We start from the raw sequence: 20,593 nt of genomic DNA, 5'->3' as shown, positions 1-20,593 counted from the left end.
TCTATGTAAACGCTAACAATTTTTGACGCCGTGGAGTAAAGGAAAAGCCCAGAAAAAACCAAAACTGAGTTTTACCATTTCACCATGTAATTGAATAGCATGTGATTACTATGCTCTCACATTGTAACATTTAACATCATTTCGCTTTCTATACATTTGTGGTCACAGTTTTACTAAAGATGTGAAGTTATTTCAACAAAAAAACCCAAACAACAACAACAAAAAAGGAAACACAGGAAATTCACCATCAAATCCAAACACCATGTTTGTATAGCTTTTGGTTAAATCCCTGATTATCAAACCCCCTTTAGCTCTAGTGAGGGATGGCATCAATCATCATAAGAGTGCTTGGATTAAGGCTTGTCTCTTTTTGCTTTAGACACCGGAGGGTTAAACACTTAAATTCAAGTTTGATAGACAATATAATTTTGCTGTGTTAGTTCTCAGTTTACATGTTGAGTCGCTTTATACAGGGAGTGGAACAAATGGACTTGTCTGTAGCGGAGAGAGGTCTCCTCATCCTTGTCCTTTGTTGGCCAGAGAGGGCTGGAGGCGACAGATTATGGGAAGAGTGTAGCAAGGAACAAGAAGCCAGGACGTGCAGAAAGCAGCCAGCCAGGTGTCAGTGGTGACAAAAAGAAAAGTTTCCTGGGCTCCAGAAAGGATGTCAGCATTTATTGCAGTTCAGAAAGCTGCTGACTCTGGTGAAACCAAACCCTGGAAGCAAGGAACTGCCTTGCACACCAAGCGGGAAGAGCTTGGTTTACGGAGCACTTTAATTTCGATTCTGTCTGATCTAGTCTCTCTGAGTTAATCATTCCAGTAGTTTATTTAAAGAAGGAAAAAAACCCAGGTCTTTCGAGTTTAGGATCCTTTTGGTTCTTACAAAATTCTCTTTAAGAATGTTTTCGAATGTCCTTCAGGACACTCTTGCTGTGATAGGGTCTTGTGACAGTTACAGAGTTGCTGTAGCTCCTTTTGTAGACACCAGGGAGAGGCAGGCAGCTCCTAGAGCAGTTAAGCTGACCTATCCTGCACACTTCTGGAGGAAGAATTGCATTTCAGTTGTGTTTCAGCTTCACTCCTTTTGTAAAAGGAGCCTTACAACAAGCCCCATTGTTTGGATCAATGCTTCCCCAGCCACACTTTCAAATTCAATAGAGAAGATTTCTATTGCAGTAATTTAAATTACAGTGAATTGCACTAAATTATTGTCTTCTTGTAGGATCATAGACATAAAATGAATTACGTGTAGTGTGGACATGGCAGTACTTGGAACTACTGTCTCGACCCCAAATCGTGTAGAAATGATGCTACAAAAGAGAAAGGTGCTTTGAAACTTTTCTTAATTGGTGAAAAGTGAACAAAAGCAACGTGATTCTGAGCAGGCAATAAAAACTGTGAAGTGCTCGCTGTCACTACAGGCTGCCCTATTTGCTTATGAGATTCTGTGTGTTTTCCAGAGCCTTAGCTGAGCTTGCAGCAGTCAGTAGAAACACTTCTGTTGACATTACTGATCCCTAACTTAGGCCTTGCTTTTTCTCCCTCACCAAGTGAATGGTTTTGCACTGTAAATGTTATTTTTACCACTGTTTCTTGTGTATAATAAAATGATGAATTGCACTGTTTTCTGTTTCAAAATGTTCTGTCTCGATAAGATGCCTCTTGCATTTGTTCACAAAGTTCTGGGCTCTTTACTGACCAGTGGCTTTCAGTTTTGTGGTTAGGTTAGCTGTGATTTTTCACAGGCATCCTTTCATTTTTTTGATTTTTTTTAAATAAATTTAAAACCAGTGTTATACTGTTGTCAGGCTGCAAAGCTGTAGTTGAAGCTCCTTTAGAATTTCTACTGTAAATATATTATCTGGTGAATTAGATCTCAGTTGCTTTGCATAGCACTATTCCAAATCGTAACTTGATACCATTTCAGCTGTATACTCTTTTGGGGAGGAAATGTAGACAGATGATACATTAATTTCTTCATTAGCAACTTCATGGGGACGTAATCATATTGTAACATAAAGAATGCAAATTATGGGATGGTGCAATATGAAATTTGCATCAGAAGTAGCTAGCAGAGGAATTCATCTAAGATGTTCCCAGTAAACCTTTTGCACAGCACTGTCACCTACTTGCTTTTTTTCATTCTGTTAGAACCAAAACAATATTACAAATTGCTGGGGAGGGACTCTTCCTTAGGGACTGTAGTGGTAGGACAAGGGGTAATGGGTTCAAACTTCAACAGGGGAAGTTTAGATTAGGTATAAGGAAGAAGTTCTTTACAGTGAGGGTGGTGAAGCACTGCAATGGGTTGCCCAAGGAAGTTGTGAATGCTTCATCCCTGGCGGTGTTCAAGGCCAGGTTGGACAGAGCCTTAGGTGACATGGTTTAGTGCAAGGTGTCCCTGTCCATGGCAGGGGGGTTGGAGCTAGATGATCTTAAGGTCCTTTCCAACCCTAACTATTCTATGATTCTATGATTCTATGAAATGTTTTAGAACAGAATAAATCCTCCTTTGACAGGCTTACTGCTTTTTCTTCTTGTTTATGTAAAGCCTGGTGGCTTCATTCAATTATGCTGAGTTTGAAAGAAGAAATTCAGAAAACTACAATATGGGCATAGATGCAGCTTTTTCTATTTATCCACAGTGTGAGGTTTAGATATCTGTGTCCTCAGAAAGATAAGAGGCTGTGGAGGCCAGCGTTACGTAAGATGGAATAGGTAAATTTTTCCTCTGGCTGGCTGTCTTGTCAGTGCATACACTTGACAAAGAAAATAAGAAGTTAAAAGCCAAACTGAAAGTGAAGAAATCAGAAGCAACAAAAAAACACCCATGAGGCTGTGACTAACACAGCCCTGGAGGTGCTAGATCATGTAAGAGAGCAAAATTATAAATACCACATGGTTTGTGATCACTGAAGTTAAATAACTCAGGAAAGATGTCTGGTTTAGTGATATGTTTCATTTGGGCAAAATTCAAAGTAATCATCTTTACCTAAAAGCATAGGCTATAGTTTATTTTGGTTATGGTTATCTTGTACTGCTGTTAGGAAAAATAGGAGCCCCAGTGTATATCTGCACTGCACAGACAGGAGCTGCATAATGAACTACTTGGCCTGCTGAAGAAACTGATTTAGTTCCCCATAGGTCTTCACAAGGGTCTTCAAGTATTTGTGCTAGGTATTAGGTGCTGTCAGTGGAATGTGCTCTTTGGCAGTAATACTTATGAAAACACGTCACACTGTAGGCAGAGAATAGAAGTTGAGCTGGTCAAAGCTGACCCTGTGTGAAAGCCAGCATTGTGAGATGGTGTCGTGGTTTGAGCCCAGCCGGTAACTCAGAACCACACAGCCGCTCGCTCACTCCCCCCCCCCCCCCCTCTTCCTCCCCCCGCTCCCGAAGGGATGGGGAGGAGAATGGGAAGAATGCAACTCCCACGGGTTGAGATAAGAGCAGTCCCGCAACTAAGGTATAACACAAAACCACTACTGCTACCACCAATGATAATAACGATTAGTGAAATAACAAGGGGAGAGGATACAATTGCTCACCACCCGCCGACCGATACCCAGCCCGACCCGAGCAGTGATCTGGGCCTTCCGGGTAACTCCCCCCGGTTTATATACTGGGCATGACGTGCTGTGGTATGGAATACCCCTTTGGCTAGTTTGGGTCAGGTGTCCTGTCTCTGCTTCCTCCCGGCTTCCCCTCCTCCCTGGCAAAGCATGAGACTGAGAAAGTCCTTGGTTGGAATAAACATTACTTAGCAACAACTAAAAACATCGGTGTTATCAGCGTTGTTCCCAGGCTGAAAGTTAAAAAACACAGCACTGCACCAGCTACTAAGCAGGAGAAAAATGACTGCTATAGCTGAACCCAGGACAGATGGACAGTCCATAAAATTCTGTCTTGGAGACAGAAGACAAAGAAAGTGGCTCTGGAAATGGCTGTATCAGGTTGATTCTGTTGTAATTGGGAACTCACTTGAAAAGTTGAAGATGGAAGGAAATTTGAGTGGAAAATATACCAAAATAATTTTGTTCACTTTTCTGACGAAAGGAAGGATGGTGGCACAGCAGGGTAAAGATAATGGGCTTCAGAAGAGTATGCTTCACCCAGCTTGGGGAACTGATGGGTACCTGTGCTTAATAAAATAGTGTACAAATGAAGGAAAGCAGGGTAGCTGGCAGTTATTGAAAGACATTAAACACAGAATAGCAAATTAGCTGATGCAGGGAAAAGATAAAAGTGGAGTATGAGATGAGTAAGAATGGATCAGGGTTTGTTTATTTTAATATTTCAGAATGCCTTCAAATAGGAGAAACAAAAATGCACAGCAAAGGTACAGGCACTTAAGGATGAACTCAGAGAGGCTAATGTGGAGAGTGGTAAAGACAAGATTACATTACTAAGACACAAGAGAAATGAGATACAAGAATGCTTAATATACATATTTACAAAGGGAGGAAAAATAATGACCTAGGGAAATACAAACCAGTCTGTTTAACTTTGATACCACAATTATTCCAGAACAAGTTAATAGAAACCACTGTAGAAATACGCAGAATCCAGTAATGTGATAAGTGGTCGACTTGGATTGTGCAGGAACAAATCATATTAATAAAATATTTTCTTTAAACAGGGTAACTGGTGTAGCAAGGGGAAAGCAATATATGAGATACATCTTTTGTAAGGATTTGATATGGTCTCATGTGACATTCTTGTGAGGAAAATGTGGAAATACATAAAAAATAAAGCAGATAGATAACCTCTTTTTCATAAAACAGGATTCAGTTGTTCACTTTTAAGATCTTAAGGTCCTTTCCAACCCTTACGATTCTATGATTCTATGATTCTATTTTGGGCTGGGAGAATCTCAAGTGGGCATCTGCTTTTGCTCTGTTCATTAATAACTCGGGTGATGAAACAAAGTCCACATAAAAAGTAGGGAGTGGACACCTAGTTTAATTACAGGCACATTGGAGGATAGTATCAGATTCACAGTTGTGAATACCAGAGGGATTCTTTTGAATCAAAGGAAAAAAAAGTCAGTAGACACATGAAAAAAGTACTGCTATCCATGGGAAGAAGAAATGGGACATACTTGGCTAGACAGAAAGCAACTGCAGAATGGGACTGCAGAAAGAGATTCTCTGCATAAGGGAGAGTGTTCTGTTCAGCTCTTCCCAGCTAAGAGTTCCAAAGGAATTCTGTGTGCAGTTTGGAGCAAAACAAGTCACAAACATCAGTGGCAAATTGCAGGCAGTCTAAATTTAGAAAACATGGATGATTTCAAAAGGTTTCAGCAACTAAGTTTGTACAGCCTAAAAAAAGAGAAAAATGACATATCATGGCAGGAGTCTGACAGAGATAGTGTTAAGTAGGAAGAATGATAATTTATTATCAAAGACTAATGGAGGGAAGGGCAAAAGCAGTTTTATTGGAAGCAAAAAAGATTCAGGTTGGATAGTAGGAAAAATGCTTTAACTGTCAGGCTAGTGAAACATAGAAACAGGCTACTTAGAAGATTGGAGTCTCCCTTAGTGGGAGATTTTTAGGAGCAGGTTAGACAAACATCTGTCAAGGACTGGCTGGAGCACCTTTTCTGTCAAGACAGTCTGAGAGAGTTGGGCTTGTTCAGCCTGGAAAAGAGAAGACTCAGGGAAGACCTTAGAGCAGCCTTACAGTGCCTAAAGGGACTACAAGAAATCTGGAGAGGGACTTTTTACAAGGGCATGTAGTGACAGGACAAGGGGGAATGGCTTTGAACTGAAAGAGGGTAGATTTAGATTAGACATAAGAAATTCTCCACTATGAGGGTTGTGAGGCACTGGCACAGGTTGCCCAGAGAATCTGTGGCTGCCCCATCCCTGGCAATGTTCAGGGCCAGGTTGGACGGGACTTTGAGCAACCTAGTCTAGTGGAAGGTGTCCCTGCCCATGGCAGAGGGTTGGAACTAGATGCTCTTTAAGGTCCCTTCCAACCTAAACCATTATCTGATTCTATGAAAGTACCAATTTTCTACACAATGCAAATGAAGTGGACTAAAATATTTCTTGGAGTCCCTTTTACTCCTATGTTTCTGTAGTTTTATGGCAACAAAACAGCAGCAAATAAGAATCTTTTGTTTTTACAGCTGTCAGTACTAAAAGGAAGGTAGAGTCAGCTGAGAGAGCGGCAGTGCTGCTGTACTGCAAGATCAGTGGAACAGGTCAGATTATTAGTCTACTCTAAAACCAGAAAAAGAAGGGGATTATTGCCTTAGATGCTTTTAGCATTCTTATGTGTGGTAACATTAAAGTGAGGTATGACAATGTGACTTTTTTGTAACTATCATTTGTGCATGCTGTTAAGTTGTGCATGTGATGTGCTACCCAGTCATTTATGTCTGTGCAGCCTGTAAAGACAAGGAAGGTAGTAATTGTAGTTGCCCTGCTATTCGCATCCAAGCTACTGGAATAAGATGAAAGCACCTTGACAACTGCAGGATGCAAGCAAATGTTACCTGACAGCTTAGTACAGATGCATAAATCAGGAGCAGTTGGATGATTAAAGGCTGTAATAGCCCTAACAAAGGTGCAACTGCTAGTTTTCTTAAAAGCAAAGCTGATGCTGAATCCTTATTCAATGGGTATCAGAATCAAGAAGAGCTCAGCAGAGAGAAATGGATCAGCTGGGTCAGATGGAGAATGAGTAAGACCTAAAAAGAACACCTGGATGACTGTGATGTGATGGCAATTTTAACTGACATTTCATGTGTTAGGATCATGCTATTTTATAAATCTATTGCTGAAGACATCTTTGCATACTAATAGCTCAATTAAAGTAGCATAGGGTTGTGGCAGATGGGTGGGTGGAGGACTGTATGTCATCTCAGTATGAATCTTTGCCTTTTGAGTGCTGGAAAATCATAAGGGAGGAACCCTTTGCTACCACTGTAGAAGAGTCATAAGCACATCTTCTGATACAGCTATGTATGGCCATCTGAGCTACAGCCCTTTCATACAGGTTTTCATATGGATCAAGCTTTCTATCAAATTATTCTTTCCCTTGGTCTGAGTATGGAAGATTTCCTTAGTCCTTTCCCCCGTTATTGCTTTCTAAGTACCTGAACTGAGGACTGAATATTTTAAAATCCAAATATTATGAATTATAGAAAATTATAGTTTGGAAGGGACCTTTGATGGTTATTGGGTCCAGCCCCCTGCTCAGAGATGTTTAACTCCAATGTTACAGGTTTGCACAGGGTCTCTGCCATGCAAATTGTGAATTATCTCCAAGGATGGAGATAACACAGACTTGCTAGATAATCTGTTCCAGTGCTTAACTACTTTTGGTGGGGAAGTTTTTCCTTTATGTCCAGTAGGAATCTACTATCTTGTATTTGGGGACTGTTGCCTCATCCTTTGCTGTGTGCCTCTGGGAATCATCTGTCTGTCTTCTCCACCCCCCTTTAGGTAGCCCGCAGGGTTCAGTTTACACACACACACACCCCCTCTTAGTTGTTTGTGTTTGCAGGTAATATTTGCATTCTATCATTGCAGGCACTGAAAATACTGCCAGTAACAAAAATACCTGTAAATCACAAGGGAACAATAGAAGAAGTGGCTAACATTAAACTGATGAAAACTGCTCACGTACAAAGTTATCACAATGACATTTCTAAATAACGTTGTTGTGGAAGGATCACTAATATCTTCCCTTACCATGTTTGACAGGCTGGACATTTACAAAAGTCTCTCTCTTTAAATTAAGTTTATTCAAAGCTTGAAAGAGGATTCCTATCCTTTGCTGGGAAAATGCAGCCTTTGGTGACTTCCTAAAACCAGTTCAGAGTGAAGGGCTTTGGTTTTTCATGCACTTCACATACCTGAGTATGTGGTAGCTGAGAACCAAACTGAGAAAGTCTGTTCAGTTCACATCTACTACTACAGGTGCCACCAACACTTCCTCCATACCCGGTTTTCTTTCTGGAATTACTAGCTACTTAAAAAAGGTATTGTAAAACTGATACAAACGACAAGAAATGCATCTGCGCATATGATAATGTGTGCATGTGTGTTTTGAGTGTGGGAGAGGGAAATAGAATTAATACTCTCTTCTCAGAAGAGCCCATGTCTCGTGACAGGTTGAAGGACATTAGATTTGGTGAGTTACTTTGACCTTTAGGAAGCAGCTCTGTGGCACACAGCTCAGACAGACACACAGCTTCTACTATATGTCTGTGTCCCAGGTTCTCCATGCATTTCTTGTTGTCTGTTTATAGTGCCCTTCATCAAGGTATTCTGAGGAGATTTTACCAAATGATGTGGACTTATGATATAGACTGATTAGCTATTTAGTCATGTGAGTTCACAGTGCTTTCAACAAAATAACAGCTACCAGCACTTCTCTTCTCTAGGTGCTTCACTGGAAAGCTCTTTTTAAAAAGTTATCGCTGTTGCTTTCATGATTTCTTGTCATCCAAGCTTTACAGTTGGCCTAACTCCAACACAGTAACTTCGATAAGAGACTATACAGCTTTTTACTGTGGACAGCGTGCTACTAAGAAGCAGCATGTGACTAAGCAGTATAATTTAACACCACAATATGCAATATTTAACACCACACCAGGAAACTTCCATTCCAGCAGTACTGCTAAATAATGCATATCTCACAACCTCTCATTGAAGGACTGCATGAGTTAAGGAAATGTGATTTTTTCTTTTTTTTTTTTTTTAATATATTTTCTTTTATTTTTAAATGGTTTAGGAGTTTTTTTCCCCTTTAAGTGTTAAGTCATGAACTAGATCCTAGTCAACATCCACAAGGATAATTTATCATTTATTTCCCTGTCTACTCAGATTCCCAAGCAAGTATGGTCCAGCACTGCATCAGGCAGGAGTATCATCATTTGTTTTCTTTTGAGAGGGAAGAGAAGAGCCTGACTTGTTATGAGAGGGACTTTTTGAGGTGTTTATGATAAGCTTGCATTGAACACACATGCAATTTGATAGCCAGAGTCAGAAGAAAAATCACTGTTTGAACTTTGGTTATGTGCATATTTATAGGGACATGTGGCATCTTCACCTGCAAAAAAATAGACATTCGAAATAGGAAATGAGGCCAGATGCAACATTTTACATGAGGACTTGTTTAGCCTGCAGAAAAATAAGAACAAAGTTAATGCTAACCTGTGTCATTGTTGTCATCATTGTTCCCCTCCTCCTACGCCACTCAGTGCAGAGCACACACATACAGTTTCTGCCATAATCTCCTTTCTCAATTGTAGTTGTATTCCAATAATCCCTTTTCCTCCTTATAGCTGCTTGCATTCTAATACCTAGCGTTTTTTCCCCTCTTCCTCCTATGCTAGTGGTATGAGAAAAATACAAACTCTCTGATATAAGTAAAAGCACAGCTCTGAGACAGAAGTGGCAAAATAAAAGTTTCCCTTTGCATGCAAGAACCTGTGTCCATGACATCCTCGGCTGAACTCTGCCTAAGCAGACACCCTGCCTTGGGAGTCAGTGGAGGATTTCTGTGGTGGCATGGGTGACTTCTGTTTTTTTCTTCAAGACCTGCTCAGCTGGCACTTTATATACCCAGGTTCAGTCTTGATTTGGTCTAAAATAGTCACAGCTTTAGTATTTTACTTTACCTGATATTTTAGGTAAGTTTTATCTTACAGTACTGGTACTTAACTGCTAATAGGGATTTGTATCTTATGAGAGGGGTAGAAAAATTATTTAAAGGGACATGTTTAAGAAAGAAAAAATTAACATTGCTGACCCAGGCAAATAAATTCAGTCTTGGCTTTACTGCCTAAACGTTCAAAAAGGTAATTTCTGAGCTGTAGTTTCTTCCTTCTCCTCCTTAGAAAAAGAATATATACCTTTCTGGGTTAGTTTTCTTTACCTTGAAGAGAAAGACTAGCAGACGTCCAGCTCTGTAAAGAGAACAGAAGAATATCCACCTATGAGAAGCAAAATTTTAATACTAGATAATGAAGAAAAATAGTTTGAAGAATATCATGTGTAATTTATTTCACAATTGGTTTGTCACTTGTGAAACAGTTTCAGTGCTCTGAAATGAAAATACATTAAATTAACCAGAATCGCCATCGTTCGTTTGGTTTGATTTGACATGTCACTGATGTCACAAAGTTAAAACAATAGAGATACTGGGAAGATAAGGTCATTGTAGAATAAAAAAAAAACAGTAACTAGAAAAAGTCAATGGAGCAGGCAGACCAGCATGGCTAAAGACAGTAAATTAAATCCTGCTTGGGAATCTGACCCTGATCCAGCAAAGTGCTTAATTTCGTCATTTAAGCATACGAGTTCTTCTAATCTCTAAGCATGCATATCGTCCCACTGAAGTAAGGGTGAGATTAAAAGAGTTTCAAGATTGTTGTCATAGAGCTAAGCATCTATCAGACCAAAGCCTTCATTGACCTGATGCGAGACACATCTTTCAACAAGACTTGTGTATTGAATGATATTTGTGTGAGCATTCTTGTGCTGCAAGTTCAATGCAACACAGGGGTTCCAAAGGTAGTCAGAAAATTATTATAACGTTTGGGCACAAAGGGCTATGAAATGCTTTTTCTGTAAGGTGCAAGTCTTTCTGTAATTGCAGCACAGAAAAAAATGTAGAAGTATAGAAGAACAGATTAAAAACATCATATATGGAGTATCTGATGTCTGTAATTCTGCAGTTGAAAGGTTTTGTTGATAAATTATGCCCTTGATCTGAATAGACTTCAAAATACATAGTCAAAAGGAATTACTGTTTTGTGCTGCATCGGTAAAATGTTGTACGTGAGTATTTATTGTAATTTGAAAAGCCACTGGATGATACAATATTAAACTTACAATTTGTTTTACTGTTTTACTGGAATCAGCTGCTCCTTCACAGAGGTAATGTCGATGAGTATTGTTTACAGAGGTACAGTCAATGAGTATTAGGTGCATTATGGATAGTTTAAGTACCAATTTCATCTTTGCGGGTGTGTAACTGCTACAGAGTTAGCTGCTAAAGCTACACTGTTGCTTCTTCCTGTGGAAAAACTCTAGGTGATAAATATGAACATATGAAATATTCCAGGTCTAAACTAATCTGTTGGTGATGTGGGCACACTAATCTTTTTAGGAAGCAAGGCCAAACCACTGCTTCCTTTGTATATGGGACAGGACATGGGGGTCTAACTGGACCTTGGGTGGGAGAAATGATTATCCAGAGTAGATAGTGGCTGTGCATCTAAAATAAGAAACTGACAGGGTTGATGCTACAAGGGCTATAATCAGTCTTAAACCCCTGGCCCACCTTGTTTAAGTGGGATTTGAGAGCTACCTTTTCACGGTGCCTTCATCATCTTCCATGATGCCCATCCCTTGTGTATAACATCCTTCCACACTAGGAATTAAGCGCTGCTTGGCAAAGAGGGCAGCTTTCACCTTGGAGCATTTTCTTGCTGGGGGAATTTCTCTGCTGCCGGTCTTCTGATGCCTTAAATCCATTCTATGTTGTATGTGGCTTTTGTACCTGAGAATTGATGCAGTAATAATCTGCATTGCTGGTGAGTTGCACATGATAATATAAGAAGCAATTGACATGCCCCACAGAACATGCCTTCACAGCAAAATTATTGCTATAAGCTACTTGTATTTCAGTGAAAAGCAATCATGTATATAGGAAAACAAAGATACAGACTGCTGTACTTGTATTTGGGCAAGAAGAATTATATGCAGAAAGCAGTGGAAAAAAAATGGCAAAAATTGCTGTGTATGTTGTTTGTATAAATGGTAGACATAAGGACAGTTTGTGGTTTGCCAGTTTAATAGGAGCTCATTTGGCTACAAATACAAAACCTACTGAAAACTAAAACCAGGTGGCTACTCCAACATTCTTAATTCCTTTTTACATTTCCCTCATGTTTTGTAGCTGTGCAATGGAGGATCCGTGACTGATCTTGTGAAAGGATTTCTGAAGAGAGGCGAAAGGATGAATGAACTTTTAATTGCTTACATTTTACATGAAGCTCTGATGGTAAGATAAGCTCTCAGTGAAAGGACAGTCAGTATTCAGCTTGTATTTTTTTCTCTGAATGAATAAAGATCATGTCTTCAGTAACATGGCTCACTATCTTGTATTATAGCAGTGTTTAATGATATCAATGTAATGTGTAATTCAGATGGTTCTTTTTGAACAATTAGTTTGTTTGTTTCATTATTAAGGGAATGAAAATTTATTTCTGACCATTGTTTAATTTCTTCAGTAAACATAGTTCTGCATCAAAATTGCTTTGTTTTTGAGAAACAGCAGAAATATACCCCAAATACTGTTCATTTTCTTATGTCTGTATCTGAAATATTTTTATAACAGAATGATCAACAGATCTACTGAATTCAAGCACTGCTACAAGATGGTTTTTGTTGGGTTTTTTTTCCTAATCAGGATCAAGTATTATTTTTTATTTTATTTAATCAGAATTCGATTTTCTGCAGTGGAATTTAGGCCTTAGCGGTTTTCTTTGAGTTTATATTCTAAAGGTGTCATATATAATGTAGATTTATAGTGCTTTTTTCCTGCTTTCATCTTGAAATTTCTATTTGACATAAAGTGGAGTAATTAAAAAATATCTATTCCTTATGGTGTGCTAAGTGTTTTTTCCAGTAAGAATGACATCTCTGTGGTTTTGGATTAAAAGAACCCCATCTGATTTATGGTTTTCCATACTTTTTTGCTACTTTTTTGTTTTTGTTTTGTAGTATAGAGGACAGAAGTGTTAGTAGAAAGTTCATGTTTACATCTCATCTTTTAGGGACTTCAGCATTTGCATGAAAACAAAACTATCCACCGTGACATTAAGGGAAATAATATCCTTTTGACCACTGAAGGAGGAGTCAAGCTTGTGGATTTTGGTAAGTTAAGTTATACATATAAGTTATTTACTTATATATACAACCAATGTTGTACATCTGAAGTATGGAATATAAAATAAATCAGAAAAGATTAATTACATTATATTTTTAATAAGTTTTTTAGTTCTTTGTTTGGATAACCAAAGTTACTTTTTAACTTGATAGAAATAAAATATTCAGGGACTTTGTGTTTTTACAACTTTGTGGTTTCCAGCAATTTCACTAATGCTGTTTCAATAGCATGGCTAACAAATAGAAGCTATAATTTGGTGGTAGTAAGTGCCAAATTCTTTGGGGCAGACACAGTAAGTGAAGTGTCAAAGTTAGTTAATAGAGTTCAAATAAGGTTGGTGTTTAGTTCCTTCAGGACCATGTGCTGGTTCAGTGAAATAAGGAGCTGATAGGGAAAAGCTTCATGTTGTATATGAGAGGACTTAGAACTTACTAGATCTTGTGAAGAATATGCGAGCTTCACCTCAGTGACATATACTTCATTAGTGTGATTTGAAACAAAACAAGAGATACTGCGAGAAGGCAGTAGAGGGGGAGATATTACATAGATAATCCCCATTTTCCAAAGACTGGGAAGACTAACAGATTTCTTTTGTCAAGTCTAAACCTAAGAACTGGCATTAAGTGGAAAGGATCTGTTCAAGTCTGTTAGGCCTAAAGTGATTTTTGAATGTTGTCATCTGGTTTCACCACCAAAATGGAAAAGCAGATACACAGGCAAGTGGATGCAACCTGTTACTTGTCAGCCATACCACAGTGATTTGCCTTAAAAGTGTATTGACTGCTGTTGCATATAAAGGGGTTATAAAAAAATAACAATGCTTGTTATTATGAACTGTTATCCCCTGGTAGCACACTGTCTTCTAATGTTTAAATTCAATTTATTAGAAACCACAGCATAGCAGACAATTGTAAAGGTGATTCCATTCAGAAGATGGAAAATCTGAAAATTTTCCTTTACCCTCCTATTTTTTTTAATAAGATTTATTCAATTGATACATAGCAATTGTTTAAATTAATCATGGGATTTTAACTCCCATTGCTATAACGTCTTCCTGCCAGTAGACTGTATTTATGTAACTCTCATTACTTCACTTAAAATCCCCACAATTATTAGGGTTACTTATTCTTCTGAAGATTCATGTATTTATGTTCACTATTTTCTTCATGTTCTATTGAAAAGCCTTCAAACTTCCTAAATTATCTTATGTACACTTATGAGTATTTTCTGATAGTCTGGAAGTTTAATGTGAGGCAAAATCAATATTTTTGCTCACAGGTTTTTAATGTGTTGTGTATACTATTTTTTTTAAGATGCTGAAGGCAATTAGAGCTGTGGAGGATCAATGCTTCTGAAAATTAACTCACTTATGCAGATGTCAAAACATACAAGCTGTAGGGATGAGGACCTGAATTCTTTATTCCCCAGTTACTACAATCTGCTGCTAAGGCTGTAATTGAAAAATAAGCTTAAAATCTTATGGGGAAAATTGTGATTCTAAAGCACAGATGAGAACATGCACAAGAAACAAACATGCACACACTTACATGGTTCGAAGAGAGGCCTGTAATATCTGTAGTCCTTCCTCTCAAAGCAATAAAGAAACTGCACCTTAACTTAGGAAGAGATAGAAAGAAATTTTCTCTGGCTTTTTTGCTCCCTAAAAAAACCCCCACAAAAAACCAAACCACAATATGGAACCAATAATGAGTAGTTAAATGGGAAAAAATTATACAGTCTTTACAAAATCATCATGGAAGACATACTGTTCACCCTTCAGGCTGATGTTTAAGGTATTCAGCTGGGACTTGGGAGATTTGTGTCTTCTACTTAAGAGGATTTAAACCTACATTAATCAGATTCCAAGAGTATTTTTAAGCCGGGAATGTGAGTTGATCAAACTCTCTCATGTTGGCACTGCTACAGAGTGTTGTACATAAACATTTATTGGATCAGGAACTGAAACTCATAACCATCTTTTAATATATAAGCCTGTGTATCTGCAAGCTATAGAACGAGAGAGATAGACATGCAGGCACAATCCCCTTTTCTCCCAGTAAATATTCAGTGGAACAAAATTTTTGGTTTAGGTTGAACCAATTATTATGTGGGGCCAAAGAAACAAACAAAACCAACTCAAATTATCACACTGGCCTTTCTAGCATGCACACAGCTTTTCTGTTGTGGAGAGGGGAGCAGAGACAGTGGATCAAGGACCCCTTCAACCACGAAACACACTTGACAAAGGAAGTGAGCCCTTCCCAAGATAATTTTGTCTGTGCCATTCTCCTGCATGCTGGTTGATGATGAGGTGTTCCTGAAGCACCCTTTGCTCTCCTCTCCTGATACTCTTTATGGTGATTTTCATGTAAACAGGTGCATAAAATGTGTATCTGAAAGATGAATCTGTGAAGTGCCTTATGGAGCACAATACTACAAAAGGACCTATCCTCAGTCTGTATGTGTTGTGTAGTAATACAATTTGCACTTTTGTCTGTTTTTGTCTTTTTTTTTTATTAAAGTACAGTTAGGAACTTTTTAAGAGTCATAAGTGAAAGAACAGTTAACTTTCAGTGAATTAAATCACCTTTGAGAATAACTTTTCTTTCCTTTGTTCTTTCTGTACTCTTTGGACTGGGTGTATAGAGTACCACCATTCTGAGACCTTTCCTGCACAGCAGTACTGGCTTTCCAGAAGCTTCATTTTGTGACAGTTTAAACACATTGTCTTATGGTTGTTGTGTCATAGGTACTTATGTATGCTGTGACCATTTTCTGAACACATTACAGTCTGTAATGGATGACTTTCACAACACTCTTATGAGGAAGTAAATTACTATAATTCCCAGTTAACAACTGGGAATCTGAAACTTTGAGAGACTGAGTTGCTTGAGGTAACACAGAAGGTGTGTGGAAAAGCTTTCCCAAAATTCAGGCTAACAGTCTGAACTGTTTGCCTTTCATAAAGGTATTGATAGTTAAAAAGATGAAGAAGACTTTGAAAGAATACTGTGGCAGTGCCTCACCCAGATTGGTTTGAAGAGAGAAATTTTTGCTTTCCCTTAAAATTCTGCTGTAATATTTTTTAATTACCCCAGTAGTATTCTCATATCTAAGAAACACTCAATCCCTGTTGACACATTAATGATGAAATCAAGTAAATGAGTTTATAACATCTCCACACCAATGCGTCTGGAGCTCAATTACTTATAAAGGTACTGCCAGATAGAAGTTTTAGTTTAAACGTCCAAGCCACAAGAATTTTGAAATGCTGTTACCATGGAAGCATGCCCTCTCCTCGCATCCATCCAGTATGGTAACTTAGCAAAGATAAACAAAATCAGTCTTTTTTTACTACAAATAATGAATAGCAACGAAGGGGATCTACTCTAAGCATCCCATGATCACAGATTCAGTCCCTGAATTCATTTAACTTCTAGATATATTAAAAGTTTGTATTTTCCTTATGAGAGAAGGTTGACTGAAGGCTGTTTTACTACCTCAACATTTGTGGGAATTAGCTGTTAAGTTGTTCCGGTAGAAAACCTTTGGGGAAGGATGTTACACCTGAGAATTGCAGCAATTATGCTCCAAGCAAGGAGCATCCTCTACCGCATCAGTAAAACAACAAATAGCTGCACTATATTCAAGTGTAGCTGCTATGTTTTCAGTATTCGACAGAGATTTGATAGAAAAATATACGTTTACATTAAAGTAAATTCCCTACAGCACTTTAAAGGGCGACAACTGTATAGTATGTTGTATAAAAATGGTTGGAGGCAAGCAAAGTGTGAACTAAATTCCTATTTTATAAATATCCTTAATTATATTCACAATTGCTTATTAGCGTTGTGGGAAGAAAATCTATTACATCTGTTTCTCAGCATTTTGGTTGTATGCAGTGGATTGATGTTAAAGAGCCAGATTAAAAAGAAATTTTACCACTAAAGGTGCAGAAAAGCACCTACAAAAATTTTCAAAAACTTCTAGCATGTAAATCCAAATTAATTTAATGCCAGATACCTATTGAAAGTCTTCTGACAAATTATTCTGCAGCTTTTGCTGCCTAAATATCTTTCAGCGTCTGACCTTGTTTCATCAGTTAAAAAATTGGCCTGAAGTCACTTGCACGCATAGCTCACCTTATCTGTAATAAAAATTCATATATTCATCTGCATCTTATAATGTGTAACCAATTTCATAGGGAGCCAAGTGTATAACATCTGCTTACACTGACAAATATTTGCTTCTTTGAATAGTCCCTCTCAATTCAATTTCTTTTTTTGAAATCAGGATGCTGCACAGGGCCTTTCATGTATTAAATAATATTAGTTTAAGACACAATTCCCGTTTGGAAATTCCGAGATGTCAAATAATGTGCTGTTTGAAAATGGAAGAAAAGAAACTTAGCTGTAATATTATTGTTATTATTTTAACTTTGGTCTGAAAAAGTCCAAGTGACATTTCATTTTGAAAGATTTGATGTGTTTCTGAACTCCCCTGCCATTGCAGTGAGTCTGAGAGCGTGAAACCAAGACCTTTTCACACTTGCATGTTATTGAAAGAAGAAGATCCTATAGGACATGACCCCCTATCAGCAAACTAGACATGTTGTTAACATGTGGGGAAGTCGTGGAGGAAAGAACCATTTTTCCACTAAAACTTTTGAAACATCTACAGTCATGTGGCAAGTCATTCTTTTAGCTAAAAAGGGGAGAGTGTCACGCTGATGGAAAATTCCTCTTCAGCTGTGTTTTTGAGGGTTAACCTTGTAGGCTGATAGTCTTGAATAAGGGCACAGGTAGCTCATACTTCTTGTGGGACTGCTGAAGCCTGCTACCACAGACTAGAAATATCTCAGGATGAGCAGCTGCTGCCTTGAAAATGTCCACAAAAAAATGTAAGTATAGATTGTACTCCACCACTTAGGCAAATGCATAGTTTTCCAGCAGCACTGTTCCTTGCTGAAGGCCATGTCCTTCTATGCATCTAATTAAAACATACTTCCTTGCCACATGTAGTTAGACTGTTGACATTTTTGCCAAGAAAAGTCACAGGAAAAACAAAAAACAAGTCAGACATCTCAACATCTCAATAGGTATTAGAAATATTCAAGAAGTCAGACATCTAAATGGATATTAGGAATACTCGAGTTCCCATAATGAAATAAAAAGTTGGAGGACTCATTAAATCTTTGGAATTCAAGCCAATTTTTAACCACAAGGGATCCCATGATTCCCCCCAGTTTGCCTATGACTATCACTGTGGAAAAGGGGATATTGAAAAGGATTGGCACTGTCCATTTTTAGTTTCTTCTTCATTAATGATATCTAAAACTCTTCATCATTAGAGTCTCTGAATAAGCAATACATAGGAAAGATCTAAGGGGGTTTTGTAGGTAAAGCAGGTTCCAGTGGAAGATATGGAAAGAAGGTAATGCAATCTCCCTGTTGCTGGCAGATGGTGGAAAATTACAAGCTGTTCTGCATGCACTTAATAGAATAATGGCTTCAAGGGTTCCTTTAATACTGTGGATAAAGACGTTGCATAAGTAAAACATGTATTGTGACATTAATGAAATATATAGTGAAGGTAAGGTGATTTTTGTACTTCAACCATGCTCAGTTTGCATTTTTCTGCTTTTTGTTTTACATCAAGTATTGGATGTAAAAGTTGCATGTGAGTATTGTCTTGGCATTCCAAATGCAGTTTCAGATATCACGCTTTGCACACTTTGTAGCTAGCACAGTTTTATCGTGAATGTATGGTTGCCTGAGTCAACTAGACTTTTAATATGAATTGGGGGAGGGAATACTGTATTACTTTGTTTAATACTTGAACTATTTCTTCCATGTTTTGGAAACTGCAGGCAGACAGAGGTCAGCTTTTGTGTTTGGAATGTAATAGGGTTATTATTTTGTTATGGAGAGAATGATCATTCTTTTAAAGCTACTTGAAGTCATCCAAAGTTAAGACCCAAGGAAATGTTAATGCTGGCAGTTCTGGGTGGCCTTCTTATTATTACAAACTGCAATTTGTTGAAACAAGCCAATTGTATGACACTCTTTTTGGTAGGATATTTTTATATTAATTTTATTTTTACTTTAAAATGCATGCATAATTTCATTTGGATGATAACAAATGAAAGTATTAAGTTCATTTCATGATTCAGTTGAGTTTATGAAATAAATTTCTTGTGGTTTTTCTCCTAGAAAGAGTGTTTAATAATTCTGCCAACATTTCCTTACAAATTATGTTAGTGATGCTTCACTACTAGTAGTGATCAGTAGTAATTGATCAACGTAAGTTCAGATGCATAGATGTTTTTGTTGTGTTTTATCGCATTATATTCATGCCTATTCCCATAGAGAAATACAGGTCAAAATACTTAGCATTCTGTGACTATACTAAGCAGGTTAAGTTTTTGAACTATGGATAAGTCAGCAGCTGCTATAACGACAAAGCAAGAGTAGTAAAATCAGTTATACTGTACAGCATGTCCCAAATGTAGGGACAATCCCAAAGTAATTAAGGACTCCATAGTAAGACTATATCTTAATAGCTCTGCCTGTGTAATCATTCACCTCTCCTGATTTTCTGGTGCATGAGGCAGCTTTCTGCTGGTCATGTGGGGAAAGCATCTGAAATCTTGGGACAGAGGTTGGCGAGGGAACCACAGCTCTGAGCTTCTTCCTTTTGTCGTGACACCTCGTGTTACCTTGCTGCGACACAGTGCTATGGACTCTCCCTACCATGAACAGACTTGATAGATGCAGTTTGCTGACTGATCACAGATCAGCCTAGCAAGCCTTGTGCGGCACCTGGCATTGCAGAGGGAGAGAAGGCTCACAGGACTGTGCTGCAAATGCACACAGTACAATTTGGGCTGCAATAGATTGGGAGTCTAGAGCCACCTTGTGCTCAGTGAATAGGTTGAGAAGTCAATTGTGCGTGATCCGGGTTTGGATCACTATTGGAACATTTTGGGGAGGGACATTTTAATCTCTGTCCCTTTTAATATATATCATGGTTCCCAGCCTTGCATGTCCTGCGAGGAAGAACCATTGAAGAGGAACTCAGCACGACCTTGAGTATTTTTTCAGACTTGTAGATTACTTACTCTGGAGTAGTCAGAATATCCTATTGCAGCTCTTTCTCCTTGCCCTGCATTAGCTATAAATGCTGACTGAATCATTCAGAAAAATGAAACAATTAATTAAAATAATTTAACTTGAAAGTATTAAAAATAAAATATTTTTTTCTGCCCTTAGCTTACTTCAAGCAATGAATCATAGCAAGACTTGTATTTGCCTTAGTCATTCTAGCATGCAGCATAATAAAGCTATCTGCTTCACTGATTCAAATCAAAACCGGACTCTTATTGTGTTGTCGTTCCTGCATACCATATATCGTGAATAGAAGTAGAAGACTTTGAAGAAAGCTTTCTTCGTGAGCAGCTTGTCAGACTGCTTTGAACCCAATCAAAGTAATAATTCCAAATTTTTCAAACCAGGGTTAGCAGGGATAAGATGGATTGCATTGACTTTAGCTGTGGAACATTTTCATTGTTGAATGTTTAATTCTTTGTTGAAGGCTTAGTCCTTAAAAACTTATTTTATGGGCCATGTGTGAATGAAAACCTTTGTGCTGTCCAATAACAAAAAAAAGTAAAGAA

General features: G+C 38.1%; 1 protein-coding gene across 15 annotated transcripts in view; it reads left to right on the top strand.

Moving 5' to 3' along the window:
- The window catches only part of MYO3A (myosin IIIA), a 121,125-nt gene that overhangs the window by 23,985 nt on the left and 76,547 nt on the right, over positions 1-20,593 (top strand). For all 15 annotated transcript variants that reach the window (XR_003991595.1, XR_003991589.1, XR_003991594.1 and 12 more), the window contains 2 exons: positions 11,926-12,030; positions 12,806-12,905. Coding sequence is in view for 12 of the 15 variants with exons in the window: in XM_030487622.1 (XP_030343482.1) it covers positions 11,926-12,030; positions 12,806-12,905 (205 nt within the window). In the remaining 3 variants the exon portion in view is untranslated. The remainder of the gene's footprint in view (positions 1-11,925; positions 12,031-12,805; positions 12,906-20,593) is intronic.

This window comes from Strigops habroptila, chromosome 1, assembly GCF_004027225.2.
Source record: "Strigops habroptila isolate Jane chromosome 1, bStrHab1.2.pri, whole genome shotgun sequence".
NCBI classification, from domain to species: Eukaryota; Metazoa; Chordata; class Aves; order Psittaciformes; family Psittacidae; genus Strigops; species Strigops habroptila.
The sequence above is the reverse complement of the archived record's forward strand: the minus strand, read 5'-3'. Positions and strand labels throughout refer to the sequence as shown.